The 22,293-nt window shown below is 36.0% G+C and overlaps 1 protein-coding gene across 1 annotated transcript; it reads right to left on the bottom strand.

Moving 5' to 3' along the window:
* Positions 1 to 5,531: 5,531 nt before the first annotated feature.
* On the bottom strand, positions 5,532 to 21,152 carry LOC140135653 (deubiquitinase OTUD6B-like). Its single transcript, XM_072157229.1, has 9 exons — positions 21,033 to 21,152; positions 16,564 to 16,736; positions 16,041 to 16,139; positions 14,407 to 14,544; positions 13,228 to 13,293; positions 9,747 to 9,855; positions 9,348 to 9,409; positions 7,996 to 8,102; positions 5,532 to 7,064 (listed from the first exon to the last, which is right to left on the bottom strand). Exons 1-9 carry the CDS (start codon positions 21,115 to 21,117, stop codon positions 6,974 to 6,976), a joined length of 930 nt encoding a protein of 309 aa, XP_072013330.1. The 5' UTR covers positions 21,118 to 21,152; the 3' UTR covers positions 5,532 to 6,973.
* Between the last annotated feature and the right edge of the window lie 1,141 nt (positions 21,153 to 22,293).

Genomic DNA, 22,293 nt, shown 5'->3' with positions numbered 1-22,293 from the left:
GTCATTCTTGATTAAAATTGTGAAATTAAATTATATGTGGAATAAATAAAATTAATGCTTTGACAATTTATACATGAGTGGACTATTTGTTTTCAGTCTTGTTCCAACCCTTTATGGCTTTTATAACTCACGGCTGTTAAACAAAAAGTAGTTTTAAAACTGTCAAATAAAACTAATGAAAGAAGAAAGAACAAGTCAAGTTAAGGGGTGGGGTATGAACGTTTGGACAGTATTTATTGTGGGACATTAGAGCACATCAGACATATCGAATTGCATTCTGAATACGAAGAATGTCCTTCTGATATCAATAATTTTGATTTTTGAAATTGCAATGTAATACACATTTTATGGCAAATCATTAAAATTGATATTTTTGATATTTAACGGTACTCGACGTAAATTTTATAAATCTAATGATATATTCTTAAAGTGTATGTAGCTGGGAGGAAAAGCCGACGATCAATTGAAAATTTTGACCTTTCATATTGAAGATATGGATTTTTTCCCAAAACACCAAACAAAATTAGGTCTTTTTGGGAAAAAAATCCATATCTTCAATATGAAAGGTCAAAATTTTCAATTGATCGTCTGCTTTTCCTCCCAGCTACATACACTTTAAGAATATATCATTAGATTTATAACATTTACTTCGAGGACTGTTATATATCAAAAATGTGAAAAATATTTAATTTTAATAATTTGTCATAAAATTTGTATTATATCGTGAATTTCAAAAAATGAAAAAGACATTCTTCGTATTCAGAATGCAATTCGATATGTCTGATGTGCTCTCATGTCCCACAAAAAATACTGTCGAAACGCTCATTCCAGATCCCTTAAACATAGACAGTGCCAGAGATCTTCCCGCAAATTTACACTGAAAAGTTTTCCAGAAACAGCTAAACCACGCAGGTGTGAAGAAGAAAATCAGCCAGTCACTGCATGTAACAGATTGTTTGTTACAGAAAATATTTGCAAGGTAACTGACAGGCCCGTAACCAGAATTTTTTTTTTTTTTTTTTTTTTTTGGGGGGGCTTATTTTGAAAAAGTGGACTTTTTTTCAAAATTTGGAATTTTTGGACTGGGGGTGGATTTTGAAAAAGTGGACTTTTTCCCAAAATTTGGACCTTTGTTGACCAAAGAGGCATAAAAAACACAATACTTTTTGGGTCAAACAAAGGGGACTTTTGGGGCATTTTGGGATTCCCGCCCCAGCCCCTGGTTACGGGCCTGGTAAATGAAACTGTTCTAAAACTACTTTTGTTTTTTGAACTACCAGAACATATGAGCCTTCACTGCTACACAAGTTATTTTGGACTTCAATCACTGGACCAATGCCAATTTGCTGGATAAGATGTACACAAACCCTAATTCAACACAGCTCATAAATTGTGGAATGCAAGGTTTTTGTATCCAACATATTCAAAGGTCATTTTATCTATACAGTCTTCATCAAAATGATTGGTATCGAAGTATCGTAACCACCCGGGTATAAGCCCACCTTCGGCTATAAGCCCACCCCCTATTTTTCAAAACATTCTGGGAACAAGGGTGCACTCAGGTATAAGCCCAGTACTAAATTTTGGCCAAGTTCTTAAATCAAATCAATGCTTTGCTCTCAGTCTCATATTTAAGAACAATATAAAAAAATATCATTTGATAATTTTAATTATCAAATGATATTTTTTATTCCACCCACACCCGGATTTCACACTTATAATTTAGATGATAGAAATTACTGGTACATTGGGCATATACAAATGGGGGGGTGATTGTTCTTATTTTAAAATTCAAGCACTAGCCCTTCCCCGGTTATAAGCCCACTCCCATTTCTGGAGTGAAATCTGCCATTTAGGGCTTATACCTGAGTGGTTACAAAACTAAGGGCCATGCAGTTCTTTTTGTAGCTCAGGAAGTCAAGATTTTGTGATCACAAGTTCTGACTTCTTGTGTTCCTGACTTAGCCAGTTTGAAATAAAGAAATAGTAAAGATATAAAAATAAAGAAATGATTAAAAGGCTCAGGATCTCAAGATCTCAAGAACTCATGAAATCTGTTCAATTTTCACGGCATCAGTATTTTAATTGTAAGCCCATCCACTTTTTTTAATCTCAAGATCCTATTTTTGTGACTTAGTCCTATTTTTGTGACTTAAAAGTCAGGAACTCATCCGGGAATTCATAAACTCACGCACGAGTTTGTGACTTCTTGACTTAAAGTCACGAAGTTAGGATCTCAAGATCCTAACTTTGTGACTTTAAGTCAAGAAGTCACAATTTTTGCAGGGTATTTTAGTTACTAAAGTATATTACAATCGTCTAACAAACAGAATTTTGAACAATATTGAGGGCGTTCTCTTCAGGAAATGTTACAATATTGCTTTAAAGTACATTTATTTCAATCAATAAACAAGTAAATGTAAGAAAATAAATATTAAACAATAATAGCACACAATTTTATAGCAGTGATTGTATTTTCTTTATTAGCAATTCCGTTCAAATGTAGATTGTTTGCTTTACCTTTTCCCTCCTGCAATCACACATGCATGCGAAGTAATTTTATTTATTATAAATAACCAGCATGTCCGAAAGAAATCTTTAGTGTCTGAACACTAGATAATAAAATACTGAATTACTACTGACCCAATAAGTTTGGTATTTTGTTGCATGAAGTTACTATAAGAGTGCATATTTTTATTTCACCTTTGGCAATTTTTAAATAATACTTTTTTAAATTTCCTATACCTTTTCATGAAAGTGTGCACAAATGTGATGCGATCAAGCTAAATGAGTCCGATGTTGATTAAAATCAAAATTCAGTTTTCAATTTCATTACATGAGCCATTCTTTTAGCTTTATTTTGCAGAAAACCCCATCATAATTAGTTTTAAGGGCCCAGAGATATAGCCATTTCAGTGTTGCTCAGAACAATAAAATACTTAAGAAGTTGAATACTATTATTGGCTGTACCTCAAAATCAACATTCTCGACATCACTTATTTTGCTTAATCACATCACAAATTACTGTAACATGGCAGGAAAGGTATCTATTAATGATTGCTGTGTCAGCTGTTTGGCACACACATATATGTGGCATATTTAAATGTGTGTGCATGTACACCAGCATTTTGAGTGAATGCTCCTGATTTGAAGCAGAGTCCAATGTTTGTGCAAAATATTGTGAACAATACAATTGGGAACAAGAAATGTTAGTAGTTGCAGCTCTATATCGAGTTTTCGTATTTCCCTTCATTTAAAAGGGGTGTAACCACAATCCTTATACCCCTGTGTGCACAGAATATCCCCAAAATAGGTGTGTGCATCCTCTGCATATGCCTCTTTAAAACATATCTTTCCAATTGCATGCTATAGGTCACAGGATGGGGTAAGGGCTATGCAATAATTATGTGTACCCCCCGGTGGTGAATCGCTTGCCCCCCTGGCTGTGCCAAAAATCTTTGCCCCCTCATTTTGATGTGCCAAAAATCTTTGCCCCCCCCCCCCTTTTCACACAAAGATTTTAGGGAACCCGAATTTAAAACCTTAAATTGTCTTATCATATAAATTATAATGCGAGGAGGAAATTTTGCATATTTGAACGTGTTCCTACACCTTTTACGGCGTAATATAGAAACAGTGCCCAAAATATCTGTGCCGCAAATCATTTGCCCCCCCCCCTTTCGACCTCCAAAAAATTATTTGCCCCCCCCCCCCTTTCGACCTGCCAAAAAATGCTTGCCCCCACCCTTTTGGCCTGCCAAAATCTTTGCCCCCCCCATAATTCACCACACTGGGGGTACACATAATTATTGCACCACCTCTAATGAAATGGGTAAATGCCAGACAAGGCAACACAGTGTACTATAAATAATGGGAGATGTACTATATTTATTTACAATAAAAAGTATCAATGTTTACAGTTCTTTCATCGTATTCCTCTTTCAATATCCAACATACGACAGCCTACCATTTGGGCTATTTCAGTTAAAATCCATTATACACCCCCCCCACCCACTCACCTTAATCTTCCCACACAGGAGTGTAGATTTCAAATGAACTCACCTATTCAGGTAATCCCATTTGAAATTCACACTCCCCGTGTGGGAGATTAAGGTCATGTCTTCCATGGGGTGTGTATGGATTTCAACTGTAATACCCCATTGCATACATGAATTTGTCATCCGAAAATTACACAATGTATAATACTACTTCAGAGTACCCTTCAATCAATCACCTTAGTATAAAATTCTACAAAAATAACTTTCAAGTGATAAAATATTTCATTAAAAAGCAAGATGATATTAAATAATGAATGTCCAATATTAAGTACGGTACAATAAACATGCAAAATTAAAGAAAAGACATGTTTTTAGTACATACACTTTCTAAAATCAAAGACCTTGACAAACCAGAAAATACATTTTTAAAGACCATACAAGCATCAAAAAGAATTATGTTCTTGTTCATATAAGTTTAATGCCAAGGATCTTCACCAATGTCTGACTATTTGCTCTCAAATTCTACAATTCACTACGAATTTAAATAGCGCATGACTCTGGATGGAATTATAACTATAGTAATTGGATCAGAATATTTAATGTTTTGCAACAGAGAAATGATTAAAGCTGTGTCTACCTAGGTGGGTTTAAAAAATGTTTCCTCTTGCACGTGAAAACCTAAAAAAAAACCAGGAGATAACTAGATTTCAGGGTGCTTTTTGATCAGACATTCTCTTGTTTCTGTATCAACTTCCAGCATTTGGCAGGCAATAAAGAGGACATTTATTGATGATGTGACCAACTGGTTTGCTATATAATTTTGTCTTCAATATAAGGTTTAAAAATTGTTTGATTGGTGACTTTTTTTTTTCATAAAAAAAAAGAAAAGAAAAAAAAAAGTAAATATTAAATTATATTTAAAAAAAAAGAATAAAATTCCAAGGCCTTTATAAAATTTACAGCTTTAAAAATTAAAAACTTTTTTTTTATGTTACGCCAATCAAACAATTTTTTTAGGCCTAAGGGGATATAATTTTGCTCTCAATATAAGTGGTTACTAAGTGGGACTTTTCAAAAGGTCCATGCACGCTTCAATGTATTTGCAGGGTGGTGCATTACAGTGTCTATTATAAGATTGTCTCTTCAAATGCATTCAAAATTAGGCTATTCCACTTGAAACACACAAACGTGTTCTCCCACACACAGTGTGTAGATTTCAAATGGAATCACCACTGACCAGTTCAGGTTTTAAAGCTATGCACTCTTAAAACAAACTTATCAAAATGAATAGATTCCTCTTCAGAGGAGAACTTACACTGGTTCTCTTCAATTTTACAAGGTCCCTCTTCAAAAATTGTAAATTGAACGAGGGGTCAAATGTCAAACAAAAGCTTAATACTTGTCATAAATATAACAAATACGCATAAGAAGCATACTTCTATATTTCTAACAAGTATTAATCTTTTATTTTTTTGAAGAGAACCCTCGTAAAATTGAAGAGATACATTGTAAGTCCCCCTCTGAAGAGGAATCTATTCATTTTGATAAGTTTGTTTTAAGACACCCCTACCTAAATGTGTGACTCCATTTGAAATCTACACATCTACTTAATTCAAAGTACTGCAAGAAATATAATAATTTCACATTTACATAATTATATATATCACTGTATGTGGCACACCTGTACAATATCTCAATACAATATTTCATAATGGTCACATCACACTACAACATAATCCACAATGTACTGGTGAGATTATAAGATGCCTTTAGACACCACTAAATTCAGTGCATTACTGACTGAACACAAAAATGTACTATTACACCCCGTATGGAAGACATAACCTTAATCTTCCCCACAGTGAGTGTGACTTTCAAATGGGGTTACTTGAATGGGTGACTCCATTCGAAATCTACACCCCCTGTGTGGGAGATAAATGTTACAACTTCCATGTGGGGTGTATGGATTTCAACTGGAATAGCCCAATTTGTCGGTTGCAACAAATAGTGGCGCAGAGTGATTTTTCCAAATTTTCCATTTCACATTGTGACATATACACTTAGAGCTAGCTATAATAGTTATATTCCTTTCTAACTATTAACTATCAAAGATACAGTTTAAGTTTGAACCTTAAACTTCAATTTCAAATGGAAACATGCAACTAAGAGATAACAGTGGAGGAGTATCGACTCTGTTATTAGTAACATATCCTTCAAACTTGTTTTTCTCGGAAACATATTTTGTCCTCCATGTACGACACTAGGTGTTGCGACCGACAAATTCATCTATTAGCAACAAAACGCATTACATCATCTTCCTTTTGAGGCCGATTTAGTAATTGCACAAAACCTTCAAAATTATTTGTCAATTGAATACTGTAACACACCTGTACTGAATATTTTTAAAAAACCCGATATAATTTGTTCAAATTCTTCCATAAATTCTGTCATTTGCTGTATATGTCTTACAAATTCATACAGATTGTTGTTATTCTGCACTAGTCGCTATATCTTTCATGTATATCATAATTATGTCTCTGTATGTTAGGGTGAGCGGGCCAATTATAGCACCTGATTGTCTTGGTATTAACCCCCTGGACACTACTGGTCATCTAACAACATTTCTGATTGGTTGGTAAATTGAAATGCTCATTGCAATTGCCAATTATGACTAGGCTTTAAACTATTTATGGTCAAACTTGCATTTGCAGATGATCTTATTAATACCCTCCTTGATTGGTTCAAAATTTGACACAATATTCATTTTGGCCAATCTGCAGGTAGTTCTCATGGGGTTAAATCACACCTGCTGCTGCAAACTATAGCTATGTGCCTTTGATGCACCTCACACGAAGGAGAAACAACTGCCTCAGCAAATACTATGGGTTTATGGTGGCAAGTTTGGTATTTCCATACTGCTTGAGTTTGCAAACTAGAAGTACAGGTATAAGTCATGTTGTAGATTAAAGTCTGTGCTATAAATCATCTGGTTTAGTGTTCTTTGACTCTTTTACTGGTACTACTGAGTTGTAATGTTCACCTAGTCCAAATGCATGCCTGTGATATCTAGAGAAAGAATGATAAAATAATGAAGGAAAAAAATGTCAAAACAAAAGAAAATAATGAGTTCAAAACTAAGTGTAAAAAAGATGGTCACATATACAACACTGCTTACAAATTTTGTTAGAATTGTTCATCTACATGAAATAGTATGATATATTTGTATGGAAATTGGGCAATTCCATTTAAAATTGGCACTTTCACTGCAGAAGATTTTGTAAATATCTTCCATAGGTGGAGTACGAGTTTCAAATGGAATTAGCACATTAACCAATTCTATTTGAAACTAACCCTTTACTTCCTTGTTCAAAAGATTCATGTTGAATCTTTCTCAGAGGGTGTATGACATTCAAATGGAGCTGCCTAATGTGTTCATTCTATTTGAAATTCATATTCCTGCTGTGGAAGATATTTCAAAAATCTTCCAACAGGGTAGTGTGCATTTTAACTGGACTAGCCCATTAAGATGTGGAATGCTACAAAGAGATGTGATTACATATCAGTGCTTTACGTATCTTGCCGAGTAAGACATTAGCTCTTGGCACTTACGTGAACTTCTAACCAAACCCCTCTCAGGATGTCTGGGTTAAAGTTAAGTCACGATTTGTAAATCCACTTTGAGGGTTACAATGATTAACTACTATCTTAACATCTCTAAATGATTGTAACTTGGGTAAAAATGTCTGAACTCACTTTTTTACAAAACCAGCAGCTTGTAAATGAACATAATTATTGGGCTATCCCATACATCCACTATGGAAGACATAACCTTAATCTCCCACTCAGGGAGTACAGATTTAAAATGAAGTCACCCATTTAGGAAACCCCATTTAAAATTCACACTCCTTGTGTGGAAGATAAAAGCCATGTCTTCCATAAGGGGTGAATGGACTTCAACTGGAATAGCCCATTGCTTACTACTCTTGGTATAACTTACGTGAGTATAACTGGCTGTGTTTCATATTCTTCTCCTATAGTGAGTACAGGACCATCTGCCTGCAATACTTGTATGGGTAGCTTCAATATCTGAACCATTGCACTTATCTGTAAGCATAAGATAGAAATGTGAGTGCATTTATTAGCTACAAAGGTAAAGAAGGAGTTGGACATACTGGAGGGAGTGGGGTACTCAAGTTTGAGTAGGGTATGCTGCTGAGATTGTGAAAGTTGACTCATCCATGCACCAATTTTGCAAGAAATTTGAACCAATCGCTATACCAAAAGTCAACATTTTCGATCAAATTGCCGGAGTGAAAATTGCAAAAAATGACCAATTTATATACAAAATAATTTGGCCTATAAAAGAGGGCCATACATAATACCATATGGCTGAAAATGAGACCTGTGTTTGTCGCACATCCCTGCATGGTCATTTGTACAGCTTGGACAGTAAGTATTTCAATGCAGGTTAAAATCACGCTTTGTACAAGATGCTTTTTACTTGTGTTTTGCACATTGTTTGGTTTGATGCCTTCACAGTACTTGGATATAACAAAGCAAAGTATTGGTTGAACTGCTAATGGGCTATTCCAGTTGACATACATACACCCCCTATGGAAGACATGATCTTAATCTCCCACACAGGGGGAGTGTGAATTTCAAATGGAGTCAGTCATTCAGGCAACTCCATTTGAAATTCACACTCCCTGTGTAGAAAATCAATGTCATGTCTTCAACAGGGGTGTATGGATTTTAACTTGAATAGCACAATTCATGATGAGTCGCAGTTCATTTACACAACTACCTATCAAAGTGGTTTATTGGATTATTTGACATGGAGTGTGAAATTGAACAAGTGACCAACGATGAATTTTGACCAAATGATTCCTCATGACCCTTCATCAATACTTTCACTGTATGGGCAACTATGCGAAACAAGCATACCCCTTATACTGAAATACGACTGCAATATGAGCTACAAATATTTAGTTTACGATTAGAAGATTAGGGTGAACATTTTAACACTCTATGAGCTTGTTTGTCTCAATGGGCTACTCCAGACACCCCAATGGAAGACATGACCTTAATATTCTTCCACACAGTGTGAATTTCAAATGGGGCTATCTGGATGACCCCATTTGAAATATATAGCCTTGTGTGGGAGATTAAGGTCATGCATGTCTTCCATAGGGGGTGTATGAATTTCAACTGGAATGGCCCACTCTCTCTCTTACGGAAGCACACATGCACTTACATATGTCTGCATTACCCAAACAGACACGGACCCCCAATGCAATAAAGAATATACATGTATAATATATCAACATATGTAAGATTTGGATGTTTTACCTCATGCTGGCCACCCCATGCTGCTGTTGTGGCTATTTCATCACAATACTGGCCATATTCCTCTGCAAAATAATCAAATATATAAGATATGTTACAACCATGGGGTCACAAGTGACTTCTTTGTTCATCTTCTCTCCTCTCTCATTTCTTCTTTCCCTTCCGACAGCAAAAAAACCATGGATTGGGTTACGGTAAATGTGTTGGGTCACAAATGCTCCTCATCAGCAGAACTCCGATAAGATTAAATATTAGAAATCATTTTAATTCTTCTCAATCAAATGACAATTGGATACCTCATTTACTGTTTCCTGTGCCCCATTGAAATCAACATTACCGGTCATAACATTTTAATCCACATTACGAACCTAAATGAAATAATTTCAGCAGTTTGTGACTCACCTAATGAGTAAGGATCTCCTGTGTCTGGTTTAGAGAGAAAGCATAAGAAATCATCCACATGACTCCTCATGTATTCTGCTACTTGTCTCCGTAAATCCTCAATGCCAGTCTGTAGAAACGGACAAAAGAAAGAACCTGAAGTTAATCATGAGAAAACTTCAAACTTTTGGGAAAATTAAACTGCCTATACCCAGAACAATACACATAGAAGTTCTTTTAACTGAAAGATTACTTTTAGGTTCTTAAAGTGTTCTTTAACCGTTTGTAGAACCATTTTTGACCTTTATAGAAATTTTTGGTTCATTACAGAACTGTTGAGGGTTAGAGGACAAGTTTTAGAACCTATTTTCTGGGAGTGCACTTTCTTGCTTATGTAGCGGATGCAATGGGATTCTGATTGGCTGATTGGATCGATAATCTACAGTTTTGGGAATATTAAAACGCATACACCCAGAACAATACACAGAGAAGTTCTTTTAACTGAAAGATTACTTTTAGGTTCTTAAAGTGTACTTTAACCCTTTGTAGAACCATTTTTGACCTTTATAGACATTTTCGGTTCATTACAGAACCATTGAGGGTTAGAGGACAAGTTTTAGAACCTATTTTCTGAGAATGCACTTTCTTGCTAATGTAGGGGATGCACTGGTTTCCGATTGGCTAACTGGATCGATAATCTGAAGTATGCAGAGACCTGTGGGTTTGCCATAACACACTGAAAATCACTCAAGCTTTTTTTTCATCACACAATGAAGTGACTTTGGGGCATCCAACATATTTCTAACTGTTGTGCTATAAAAATATTGAAAACAAATTGAACATGCCCTTTAATACAGTTGTATTAAGGTTATACAGGATTTTGAACTTTTGTGTAGGCAAATTGGCTGCACGTAGCCACCTAAAATATTTTGTTTTTCAAAAAATAAACATGGCAGGCCTAAAAATCATACTTCATCTTAAAGTTGACACTCTAATGATTATTATTGTAATACTTTTAACGTCATAGCTCATACACAAATGTACTTGGTAAGTGTTTCAATTTGTGTTCAATTTCATGAGCATGAGGTTTTTTGGGAAAGAGGCCAGGAAAATATGGGGAGAGGGTCCGATTTCATTGCGATTTCGCATATGTGTTACAAACAAACCAATAAAATAATGTACCTATTTATTCTTTCGATAGGTCCTCCTGATTTAAAACAGTAAGCTTACATGTTCACAGAATGGCAATGAAAATGATGGGGTAAATGTCGTCTTTTTTGCAACAACAATATTAATTTAGTGTGCCAATATATTGACACAATTATTCCCTACATTATTTCTTTGAAGTATCAGCTAACACATGCATATCAAAATTTTATGAATCAGCTATGGGAAACATTAAAAATAATTTATTTCATCTCAGCATATCAGGCCAAATGGTCCAAAATGGAGTTCTGAGATATCCACACATTTAGTTTCAAGTACTCACATTTTCTGCTATTTCACAGTATCAATTCACAATCCCATAATATTCCAGGTGCAGTGCTCCTGTATTACTACTGATAATCCTTACTGCATGGGAAGTATCAATTGATTTTCACAAAACTTGCAGAAATTGACAAATTTCTGCCAAAACTTCCACACTATCTATTATCATGTTCAAACCATGTGCTAAGTTGTTTACAATGCTAGTTAGTGTTGCCAGGGCCAAGGTGATAGTACTTATTTTATTGATTTTGTCTAGTATAGTGCTGGTTGAATACTCATGCTCCACTGTGCATATGCTTCAGTGATTTTAGCAATCAAATGAAAATGATAGGGTTGCCAGTTCATGCACTGGAATAATAATCACTATAAGGGGGCACATCACTAAATAAATGTCCCATTGAAATACATGTGAAAATACAATAAAGTAACTAGGTGCATAATAATTATGAGTCCCGGGGAGGGTAGAATGGGGAGGGGGGAGCAGTTTTGGCAAACATTTACAGTGCATCTTTATAAGGCTTAGGAAACACTACAGAAACATTCAAATCTGAATCATAATATCTAGGCCATTTAAAGTTTCCACATTGGCAAAGTTAGGCTGGCCGAGAGCAGGGCCAGGGGGGGATGACAGGAAATGTTGGCATACCTTTTAAAATCTAACCCACGGGCCCCCCATGTATATTTGGGATTCCCCCTTCCAAAGAAAATGATAGCCCCTCACACCTTCTCTTTCTTCCATGAGTTACACCAAATGCGGAAGGATTTAGTGTAGTGTCCCCTTAAAACAAGAACTGTCTTTAAAAAAGAATTAGTGCTGTGGGATATCTAGAGCAAATATTGATACATAAAAATAATTTAAAAAATACTTTGTTGATACAATTTTTTCAATCTACATCTCTGAGATGTTTAATATATACATATACTTCATAAATAAAAATTAAAAAACAAAAGACAAGTTGAGTGGAATTTTCACCCTCCGTAACCTTAAAGGGGGTAACCCTATTGGTTTTGGATATGGATTGTCTTTAAAATTACATAATAATATCAAATATCGCCCCTTTATGCTGCTTTGTGAAAACCAGAGCATTTTCGCGTAAATGTGAATAAATAGCCAAATTTGCAATCCAATACCTTGGTATACGTGAATTGCATTCTGGGTAGGCAAGCAACAACAACCATTTCCGTTCGTATGACATGCTGTACAATCAATGCCCGGCCCGTATTGAACGAAAAATATTTGTTTTTTTCGTACCATTTCAGAAAAAAGGAAACAAAATATATTTCCCTTGCAATATGTACATTTCAAATGAATATAAAAAAGTTTGGGTTAAAAATGGAGAGGAAAAAAAACATTCCGACACGGATTTAGAACCGTTACCTCTCGGGTTGAAACATGAAGCGCGCTAACCGACTGAGCTAATCGCCCGCTGCCTCCATCGTGGAAATTTTATAATTAAATACGGCACACCGTCTAGACGCGTCTCCTCAGCAGTTAGTGTGGTTCGCTTTTTTTACAGAATGTGTATGACGCGAAACCAAAGTAGCTGTTGAGGCGACTGATATTACGAGCTATTTCGTTCATAATTCCCGGCCCATGATCCAAAGTATTTACCATTGTTTACAAACTGGTATACCTGTAAAAGCCGCTGTGTTTCATGATTTCTCCGAAATACATCGACTTGGAGCGCCAAATTTCAGGATAGTAATGAGAAAAATAGTATCTATTATGTGATACCAAAACCTCATCAACAATGAAAAAATCGGGGATGATGCTGTCGATCGGGTTACGGATTTTAAAGGACTATTCCAGTTGAAATCCAAATACTCCCTTATCTCCCACAGAGGAAGTGTGAATTTCAAATGGGGTTACCAGACTGGGTGACCCCATTTGAAATTCCCACTCCTTGCATGGAAGATTAAGGTCATGTCTTCCATAGGGGGTATGGATTTCAACTGGAATAGCCCTATACATTTGTTAAGTATTATTCTGATCAATACATCATAATATACTTACTTTTATACCCCTTCTACTTAATTGATGTAATACAGCATTATAAAGGCAATGACCATCGGATGGGATCTGTAATACAAATCACAGTCAAACTGTAAGTCATATGCAACTTAAGGGGGTACTACACCCCTGCCCAATTTTGTGCCTATTTTTGCATTTTTCTCAAAAATTATAGAGCATTGGTGACAAGTAAGATATGTTTATTATAGGGGCAAGGACTACAACTGCTACACTGGACATTTTATTTCAGCACAGACAACAGTTGTGGAGTTACAGTCAAAAATGAGGGAAAACCAATATTTGATCAATAAATCAATAACTACTTGCCTTGAGTTACTGAAATTTCAGTGCAGTAATTGTAGTCCTTGCCCCTATAATATACATATCTTACTTGTCACCAATGCGCTATAATTTTTGAGAAAAACACAAAAATAAGCAACAAATTGGCTAGGGGTGTAGTACCCCCTTAAAGACACAGTACAAGCATTATCAGTGATCCCAGCCAAAGTGTAAAAATATTCATTTTTAAAGTTCATTCTGCTTATAACTAGCGAAAAAAATTACATGGACAAGTAATATATCAATGTAAAGCTTACTTTGAGAAGAATTTGCTGTCCAATACCTCAAAAAGTGAAAACGTTGACATTACAGCCTATTGGTGGTGGACAGAAATGAACAATGTTGCATATATTTCAAGTTTTTTAAGGAGATATATTCCTGTCAAATAATCCAATGCTGAATACACACTACATGTAATTTGTCAAAAATTAGTATTTCGTGATCCTAGCATCCTCTTTTTATGACATTTTTCAATAGATATTCACGACAAAAGCTTATTCTCAAATTTCAGTTGATTCCGATATTGCGTCTGTGAGTTATGCATGATTATGTGAATTACACTGCTCCATAGACAATGGTCAATGTGTTGTAATTTCGTTCTGGTATACCAGAACAAAATTCAAATTTCACGATATCTTTGCTTAATGAATTAATCTGTAAGAAATTTTTTGTATATAAACATTACGTAGCCAGAGGTTTCCAGTGATATAAAAATCTCAACTTTTTTTGAGAAAAATGGGGGGATGATGCTGTGGATCACAAAATGCCCTTTTAAATAGTAAATAATAAATTCTACTCTTGCACAAATTCAACATCACAATATAATCCCATGGAATCACCTACCTCTTTTATAAGTAGTTCTCTCTGCGTTAGTATGGCCTTAAGTTTACCTTCTTCCACATTTCTTGCACTATACACATTGTTTTTCTCCTCTTCCGTTATTCTTTGCTCCCTTTCCTTCTCTTTTGCCGCCTTTTTATTCTGAATTAGATTAGATAAAGATTTGATGTTACTGCCAGTAAAACTGTATTTATACCATCTCAAAATGGGTGGTGGTACAATGTAGGGGGTGTGGATGTGTGCTTGTCTAATTCCTGTGTGCCTGAAAATACTCATTTCCGTGGACAGTTTTGTGTGTTTAATTACACAACTGGGGACATCTGGGGAGAGACTATAACCCCTTGCATCCCCTATGGCTAAAAAGCTTTAAAATGCAATCAAAAACAGGGACATTACAAAGGTGTAGTGTGTGTGCTTCTGCCATTTAAATTAATAATACTAAGGCAGCAACTTACAAACTGTGTAACAAATGTCTTTCACTTCGAAAATTATATCAGGCAGGATTCCTGTTACAAAGAGTTTACGCTTGATGTCAGCATGGGAGAGGTTGTTGCCAACTAATACAAAGCCATGCAGTCAAGTTAGCTCAATCGGAAAAGGTTATACTCCGGTGTGTTGGTGTTTGGCAATGCCGGTTCGGGCCCCAGCACGTACAGTCCCTGTTTGTTATTGTGAAATAATTGAGCTTACTTGAAATTCCCCTGGACAAGGAACTAACTGCTTATTGTCTAGGTTATCCGTACAAGAAATTGGTGAACTGATCATGGCTGTGGTGGTTTATTGTGGTATGTTTAAGGTGTGCACTTCTTTGCTGCAAAGCCCTGATTGTTGCTTAATAGTTTATATGGTGAGTCTTGGGTCACAGTAGTCAGAACATTTCCTGTGAAGTGTGCTGATGAGGCTTGTGGGTTTATGCTTGTGTGTAGCGCACTACACCAGGCACAAAAAGAAACTCGTCAGTTATATTCATCCTTGCTGTTCAATAACTTGATAATAATTTTGGATTATTCTGAAATATACATTTTGTTAATTGGACTTTTCTTTCTCATTTGACACCTTGTTTGTGAACATTGAGCAAGAATTGACCAAGATATACGCCTCCAAACTTTCAAACCCCAAAATGAAAAGTTGCAATTTTAACGATTCAATTGTGCCTGTTACACTGTGTGCTTTATTGATTGGCCCGTGGTGCTTGTGTGCAATACAACGTTGCGTTCCCATTCAAAATCGTTGAAAATGCAACTTTTGATTTTGGGGTTTGAGGCTTTGGAGGCGATATTTTGAAGTCAATTTTTGTTCGCTTATAACTAACAGGGTGTCAAATGAGAAAGCAAAGTCCAATTAACAAAATGTATATTTCAGAATAATCCAAAATTATCAAGTTATTGAACAGCAAGGATGAATATAACTGACGCAGTTTCTTTTTTGTGCCTGGTGTATATATCGCTGTGTTTAAAAAACATTTAATTTACTTTTTTTATGCCACTGATCATGTAATGAGCTGCCAATCAATGACATTGTGCTTAGAGTAAGTGAAAATTATATAAATCTGTAGAAGAAATCCTGCTGTTTAAAAAATATTTGTTTTTTCTGATTTTGAGTAATACTTGGCCTTGGCAGGTATCCCACTCACTCACCCTTCTTTTCTGTGCTTTACTTAGTTTGCCTGGTTTTTGTTCCTCACCACTTGGGTCAATTTGTAAACTGCTCTCAAGCTGTTCTGATAGGCCATTTTCCTGCAGGTACAAACAAAAGTGGGACATATATTATACCTTTATATTAGTGGGTAATTGGGGCAGGGTAAACATGAAAGGCAAAAGTTTGAAGTTAAAAAGTTTTTATGTTGAAAGGCAATGGCAAACATCAATTTACCAGCTTTTACCCACAAGATGGAGAAAGCCTGACTACCTGTAAGAAAACAACATCGCAAATACAGCGGGTTTTTTCTGGGGGGATAAAATATTGTGAATCAGTTGAAATCCATACACCCCTGTGGAAGACATGACCTAAAATCTCCCACATAGCAGGGGATGTGAATTTCAAAAGGGGGTTGTAACCTGAATGGGTGAATCCCTTTAAAATATGCACTCCCTGTATGGCAGATTAAGGTGATGTCTTCCATAGTGTAAAAATTACAACTGGAATAGCCCATTACTATACCTGTGGTTGACTAGATTCTGTTGCTGCCTTCTCCATATTCTCCTCCAGTCCTTTGCGTTCTTCTGCTTGTTTTGATGCCAGTTCTGCTTCCATCTTACTGATTTCTCCCATTATTTCTTTCTTCTTTTTCTTATCACCTTTTGGAATGCCATGCTTTAAAGCCTGTATCTTTGCTGTGGAGGAGATTAAAATAGAAGAATATCTAAGCAGGTGATTTTCAGTTGCATTTTAAATATCAAACAAATGTTTTAACCCCATGAGAACTACCTGCCGACTGGCCTTCAGGCGCAGTGCTTTCTTTTTGTCGCGTTCTTTCTTTTTGCACAGCCGCCTTCAGGCGCAGTGCTTTCTTTTTACTGCGTTCTTTCTGGCACATGATCATTTCCGGTCAAAGGTCATCCACTTCCCGTCAGTGGCCAAAAACGTGATTTTCCCTAAAAATACTTCTCCTTCCACATATTACATATCACCGTGATGTCACTTGCACACATGCATCATCTACAGGTATGGCCAGTGTCTAAAAGTTCTTCACAGAATTGGGATCATGGGTCATTAATGGGTCACTTCTTGTTAAAAACCCAAAAATGTTAAACATTTTTTATTAGCCAGAAAAAACATAGCAGAGTCACAGTATGTTCACACATGACTTGTTATTACATAGTAAATATTTTTTCATTTGAGGTCAAAGGTCATTAAGGGGCCACTTCCGGTTAGAAACCAAAATGTTTGATTTTCACTAAAAATGATTCTTCTTCCACATATTACATAGCACTGTGACGTCACTTGCACACATGCATCATCTATGGCCAGTGTCTAAAAGTTCTTCACAGAATGGGGATCAAAGGTCATTAAGGGTCACTTCGGTCAAAAACCAAAATGTTCAACATTTTTTATTAGCCACAAAAAAACATAGCCGAGTCACGATATGTTCACACCAGGGTTCCCGTTAAGGGTTTTAACATGTGCGTCATGTGTGACGCAAGTTTGCTGACAAGATTGAAAAAACTTGCGCCCAGACAGATTTTTGTGCGTCCATCTGAAATTCACGACCAATCATACCGGGAAACGCAACGGCAACCCCTCGTTGCTAACACACGTACCCCGCCCGGGTCTACCTCATCAAATGTTGATTGTTAAAATAAAATTTTCGCCGTGATATTCCACCTCCACTCCTCCAGTCGCAATGATAATTTTTCTCATTTCTGCATCAGTTTTTGTCCGAAACATGGTCAGAAACAGCTGCAAAAACATGCGCAAAGTCTGTCAATCTTTAGCAAATTTTCGTACTTTTACTTCCGGGTTTTACTTTTACTTCGATCCACGTGTTGTTGATGATGCTATAAAAGCTAAAACACGCGCTGCCACAAATAATACAAAAAAAGGTTATCATTTGGATTTTGTCTTTAAAATTGCTTTTATTCATCGTAACAATAATACTAATAAAGGAAACGTAGATTATTTATGAAAAAATAAACTTAAAATATTAAAAACTGAATATTGTCAGGTTGTGATAAATAACTAAATAAACATTAACTGCACGTCGTCAGTTCAGCATGCTTTGTAAACAAACAATTGCATCAATTGGGACTTTCCCCATCAAACAGCGATCGCGACGGAAAGCATGCAAAAAGTGCACGATTTCCTGACGTTGCATTTACAAATATTGCAGAATTTACTTCAATTCTTAGCAGGTTGGTCAAAATTTTGGGGCTTTTATTATCGTAAAAATAAAACAATTTCTTATTTTTATCATCAATTAATGATTAAATTTCGCAGTTTTGTCTGCGTCCACATGGACGCAAAATACTTGATTAGCCATGTGAACTTGCGTCCAAATTTGTAAAATACGCGTCTGGACGCAATGACGCACACTAACGGGAAGCCTGGTTCACACATGACTTGATATTACATAGTAAATATATATGATATTTTTTTATTTGAGGCCAAAGGTCATTAAGGGGTCACTTCCAGTATAAAACGAAATACCTACAAAAATTTTTATTAGCTAAGGAAACACAGGACAGTAACGGTATGTTCACACAAGAATTGTGGTTACCCAGTTTATAAATCATAATACTAATAATAGAGTGTTTGTCCGTCTGGCGCGCTATCGTGATTAAGGGGTCACTTCCGGTGTTAAACAAAATACCTGGTGGCAGTGCTCGCTGTCGCAGGCGACCGCAACCGTATCTAGTTAGATTTCTTTTGAGGCATTTAATAGCAGTAGCAAATGCAATAAATTATCAATCTACTAGTTAGTAAAATCAAGGTTTTTCATAATATCACCCTATATATTTTCTTACGCACCCTGTATACCAACCTTGATTTTACATGTAATTGTAAGTAATAGCTGCCTTCTAGGTGGGTTAGGGTTAGGGACGGTTAGGGTTATGGTTATAACACTGTACTTCCACAAGGCAGCTATAACAAATTAACATGTAAGAATAAAACCCCCTAAACAATGTTAAAGGAGTAAAGGTAAAGAAACTCCCAAATTCCGCTACCCTTCAGCTTCACAAATAGGCTAGACTCGCTCGCCAGTCCTACGATACATACTTTACCGTACCTAAGGATTGGCTCACGCCATTTTGTCTGTCTATGGAAAATACACACTTAAGGCTATTGAAACTTGATGTTGAGTTTAGCGTCCCATTTTTTTCAGTTCATAATGAGGCAACTATTTCATTATTCATTATTTTCAAGGTTTCATTATCAGCGGCCTTTTACTAATGCAAATGCGCTTTTGTTCATTCTAATTGGGTATCGCCAGTCGCAATATAATGTCACAAACACACATAAACATTTATAAAAGTATAATTATCTTGCTTTTTGTTTTTCAAGTTTTAAAACAAACTAAATGTATTATGAAGTACATGTATGCCAGTCTTCTTCACTCCAATTTGTACTAACCTCTCTGTATACATTTGAGGATAGGGGGAAATGGGAGGGGGGGGATCACACATTAAATACAAAAATAACATTAACAATCATGCAGAACATTATGAAATACATTTTCGGCACCAATTTGTCAAAACTAGGTCTTTCCTAGTTAAATTATTTACAACATCAACCTGTGACATCAACAATCTGGTAAAAACATTTTGGCTAGGTTGATTTCTCTTCTATTCTACCCTGGCATCCCAAAGCAGGTATAATTGAAATAATTGGATAGAGCAAGGGTCAAAAACCTGTATATTTTTAATGCTAAAATATTTAGATGGATTCATCTAATAGTTCTCAAGGCTTAGGGTTCAAATACAAAAAAGGGGTTTAAAAATTTTGCAGAACAAATTTTCTTTCTGGTTTAGTAGTAAGTTGCAAAATAGAGGTTATCCACTTTACTCATGCGTGACTTCTAACAAAAGGCACTGGTTCCCGTAGTATTCCTCATTCAAACTAATTCAATGCACGACCTCGGAGTTACCTGCATGACTTTGGCGGGCTATTTTGAAATAGTCATGGTTGCACATGCAGGTACTTCTTTTGAAAGTCCTAAACAAGGTAGGCTACATGTATAGGAGTCGCTGGTAGGATATGCAGCTTATAGAACACGGATGTCGGATAACCTCTATATAAATGAATTATTTTCAGATTTTACATCGCAAACGCGGCACAAAATTCGTAACGCGGGCGGTGGACGCAAAACTTAGAATCAAGTTTCAAGTGCCTAAGGCCTAACAGTTTGCGCAGGTCAGAAAAATTTCTTCAAAATTTCATCAAAGTATATAAAATTAATACCCATCTTATTGTGCTTTCTAATTTAAGACTCGGTTGAAACTAAATTAAGGATCAAATGCATTTTAGTGTCCAAAAAGGCAAAATTATCGTCAAAGTTCTGCCGGATTCTCCACCCTCATGACCCTTGCAAAGAAAGGGTACAGAATTGGAATCGGGAATAAAAATATCCGATCTTTGCGATCAAAAACACAAAATTACAACTTTGGACGTACTATTGGCAAAAGACATTACTGCCAAACAATATAGAATAGAACATTTTATGTCAACTTGTCAAAATATTGAAGAAATATGCTCCCTATTAACTTGTAAAAAAATAATTCCCATTCAAACGCATGGGAAACTGAAAGTGCATATTAACACCGTGGCTAAAATAGGCTAATAAACTTCCCCATACTTTGAGCTATAGGCTATAGAGTTGTTTTTGGTACCATTGTCTAAGTTTGTTTTAAATGGCATAATGCTCTTTACAGTGATACCAAATTTGTAGATATTCCTTGAAAAAACCCTAAAAAAGTGTCAGATAAATGAATGCATGAACAATGAATGTCAATGATGAATGTCGAAATGTCAAACACCATGTACATGTACATGCAAAAAATGCATATGTACCAGTCTATTCATGTATTTCAGTCCAACCAAATACCAATGGTTTGACGTTTGAAGCTAATAACATCGTTGATAATAGGGTGCGCTGATTCAATAAATAACTTATGTCATCTACTTAACTTTACCTTGTAATTCCTTCTTTTCTTTTCGATGTTTATGCAACATTTTTTCTTCATTTGTGGAAACTTCGGGACTCCTTGTATCAGCCATGATTACTAAAACTCCTCTCAGTATCGCAAAGTCCAATTTTTTCCAATAATAACGTTTACATAGAAACTGTGTATTGGAGATGAGACTACTACATAGGAGTAAAGTTGCCAGCTATGTTTTGGGTAGAATAACCAAAATTTGAAACGTAAAAATATCACAGTTTACTAAGGATTTAGCCTTTTAGGTTAAAAAAGGCATCTGTATCAGTGCCGGGCTGTATGCTCAACAAACAAACAAATGAATAAACAAAAAAAGTATGTTCCAAATGAGAAGAGTGACTTGTGAAAAAATAACAATAATCAATTTATCACAAAATAATTTTAATAAAGGGTGGTGCAATAATTATAGGCCTATGTACCGGGGTGGGGTGGGGTGGGGGGGTCACTCATATGTAAAGGTGGTATGGGTATCAGTCAAGGGACCCTTTTCAGGCTCTCCAGCATTTCCTAAGACCCGGGCCTAAGACCCACATTTGCATCATGCTCCAGTTCATTGAGCCCGAACTCTGAAAATTGTAGCTCTAGGCCTAGCTTAAATTTGGAAAGAAATTGAGTTTTTTTAGGCCTATAGGGGGCCTAATTTGGCCCAATTTTAGTTCACAAATCCCAACAAAAATTTTGAAATTCAAGTTCATAAGCCCCTTTTTGCCCCAAAATCACGGTTCTTGTCCCAAAGTTCCGAGCTCTGTGCCACACACCCCCACCAAGTAAGTTGAGTCGAAATGGGGAAGTTATTTTTGGCAGGTTGGGCCGGGGGCAGGGGGGGGGGGAATTTTGGCACAGGTGTTTTGGGCACCGTTTCATTTATATTATCTGTATAGGAAAACGTTTTGTTGAAATTTCAGTTCATCAAGCCCCTATTTTGCAGAGATGTAGACTTGAGTCATGTGACTTGGACTTGAGTCTGACTCGAGTCACTATTTTTGGGACTTGTGACTTGACTTGCAACTTGTGCAAAATGACTTGACTTACTTTGTGACTTGGACAAAATGACTTCGACTTGGACTTGGACTTGACAAAAATGACTTGTCACCAACGCAAGTCTGAGGTTGGGAAAGGGAAAACATATATTCATATTAGATAATTCATATTTTTTTCTACAAAATATGAAACACAAAACTTGGCAAACACAAATTGAGTTGAATTAACTTGTTCTTGAACTACCAATGTGACCATT

The sequence above is a fragment of the Amphiura filiformis genome, chromosome 16 (assembly GCF_039555335.1).
Source record: "Amphiura filiformis chromosome 16, Afil_fr2py, whole genome shotgun sequence".
Taxonomy (NCBI): domain Eukaryota; kingdom Metazoa; phylum Echinodermata; class Ophiuroidea; order Amphilepidida; family Amphiuridae; genus Amphiura; species Amphiura filiformis.
This window is presented reverse-complemented; position numbering and strand designations above follow the sequence as displayed.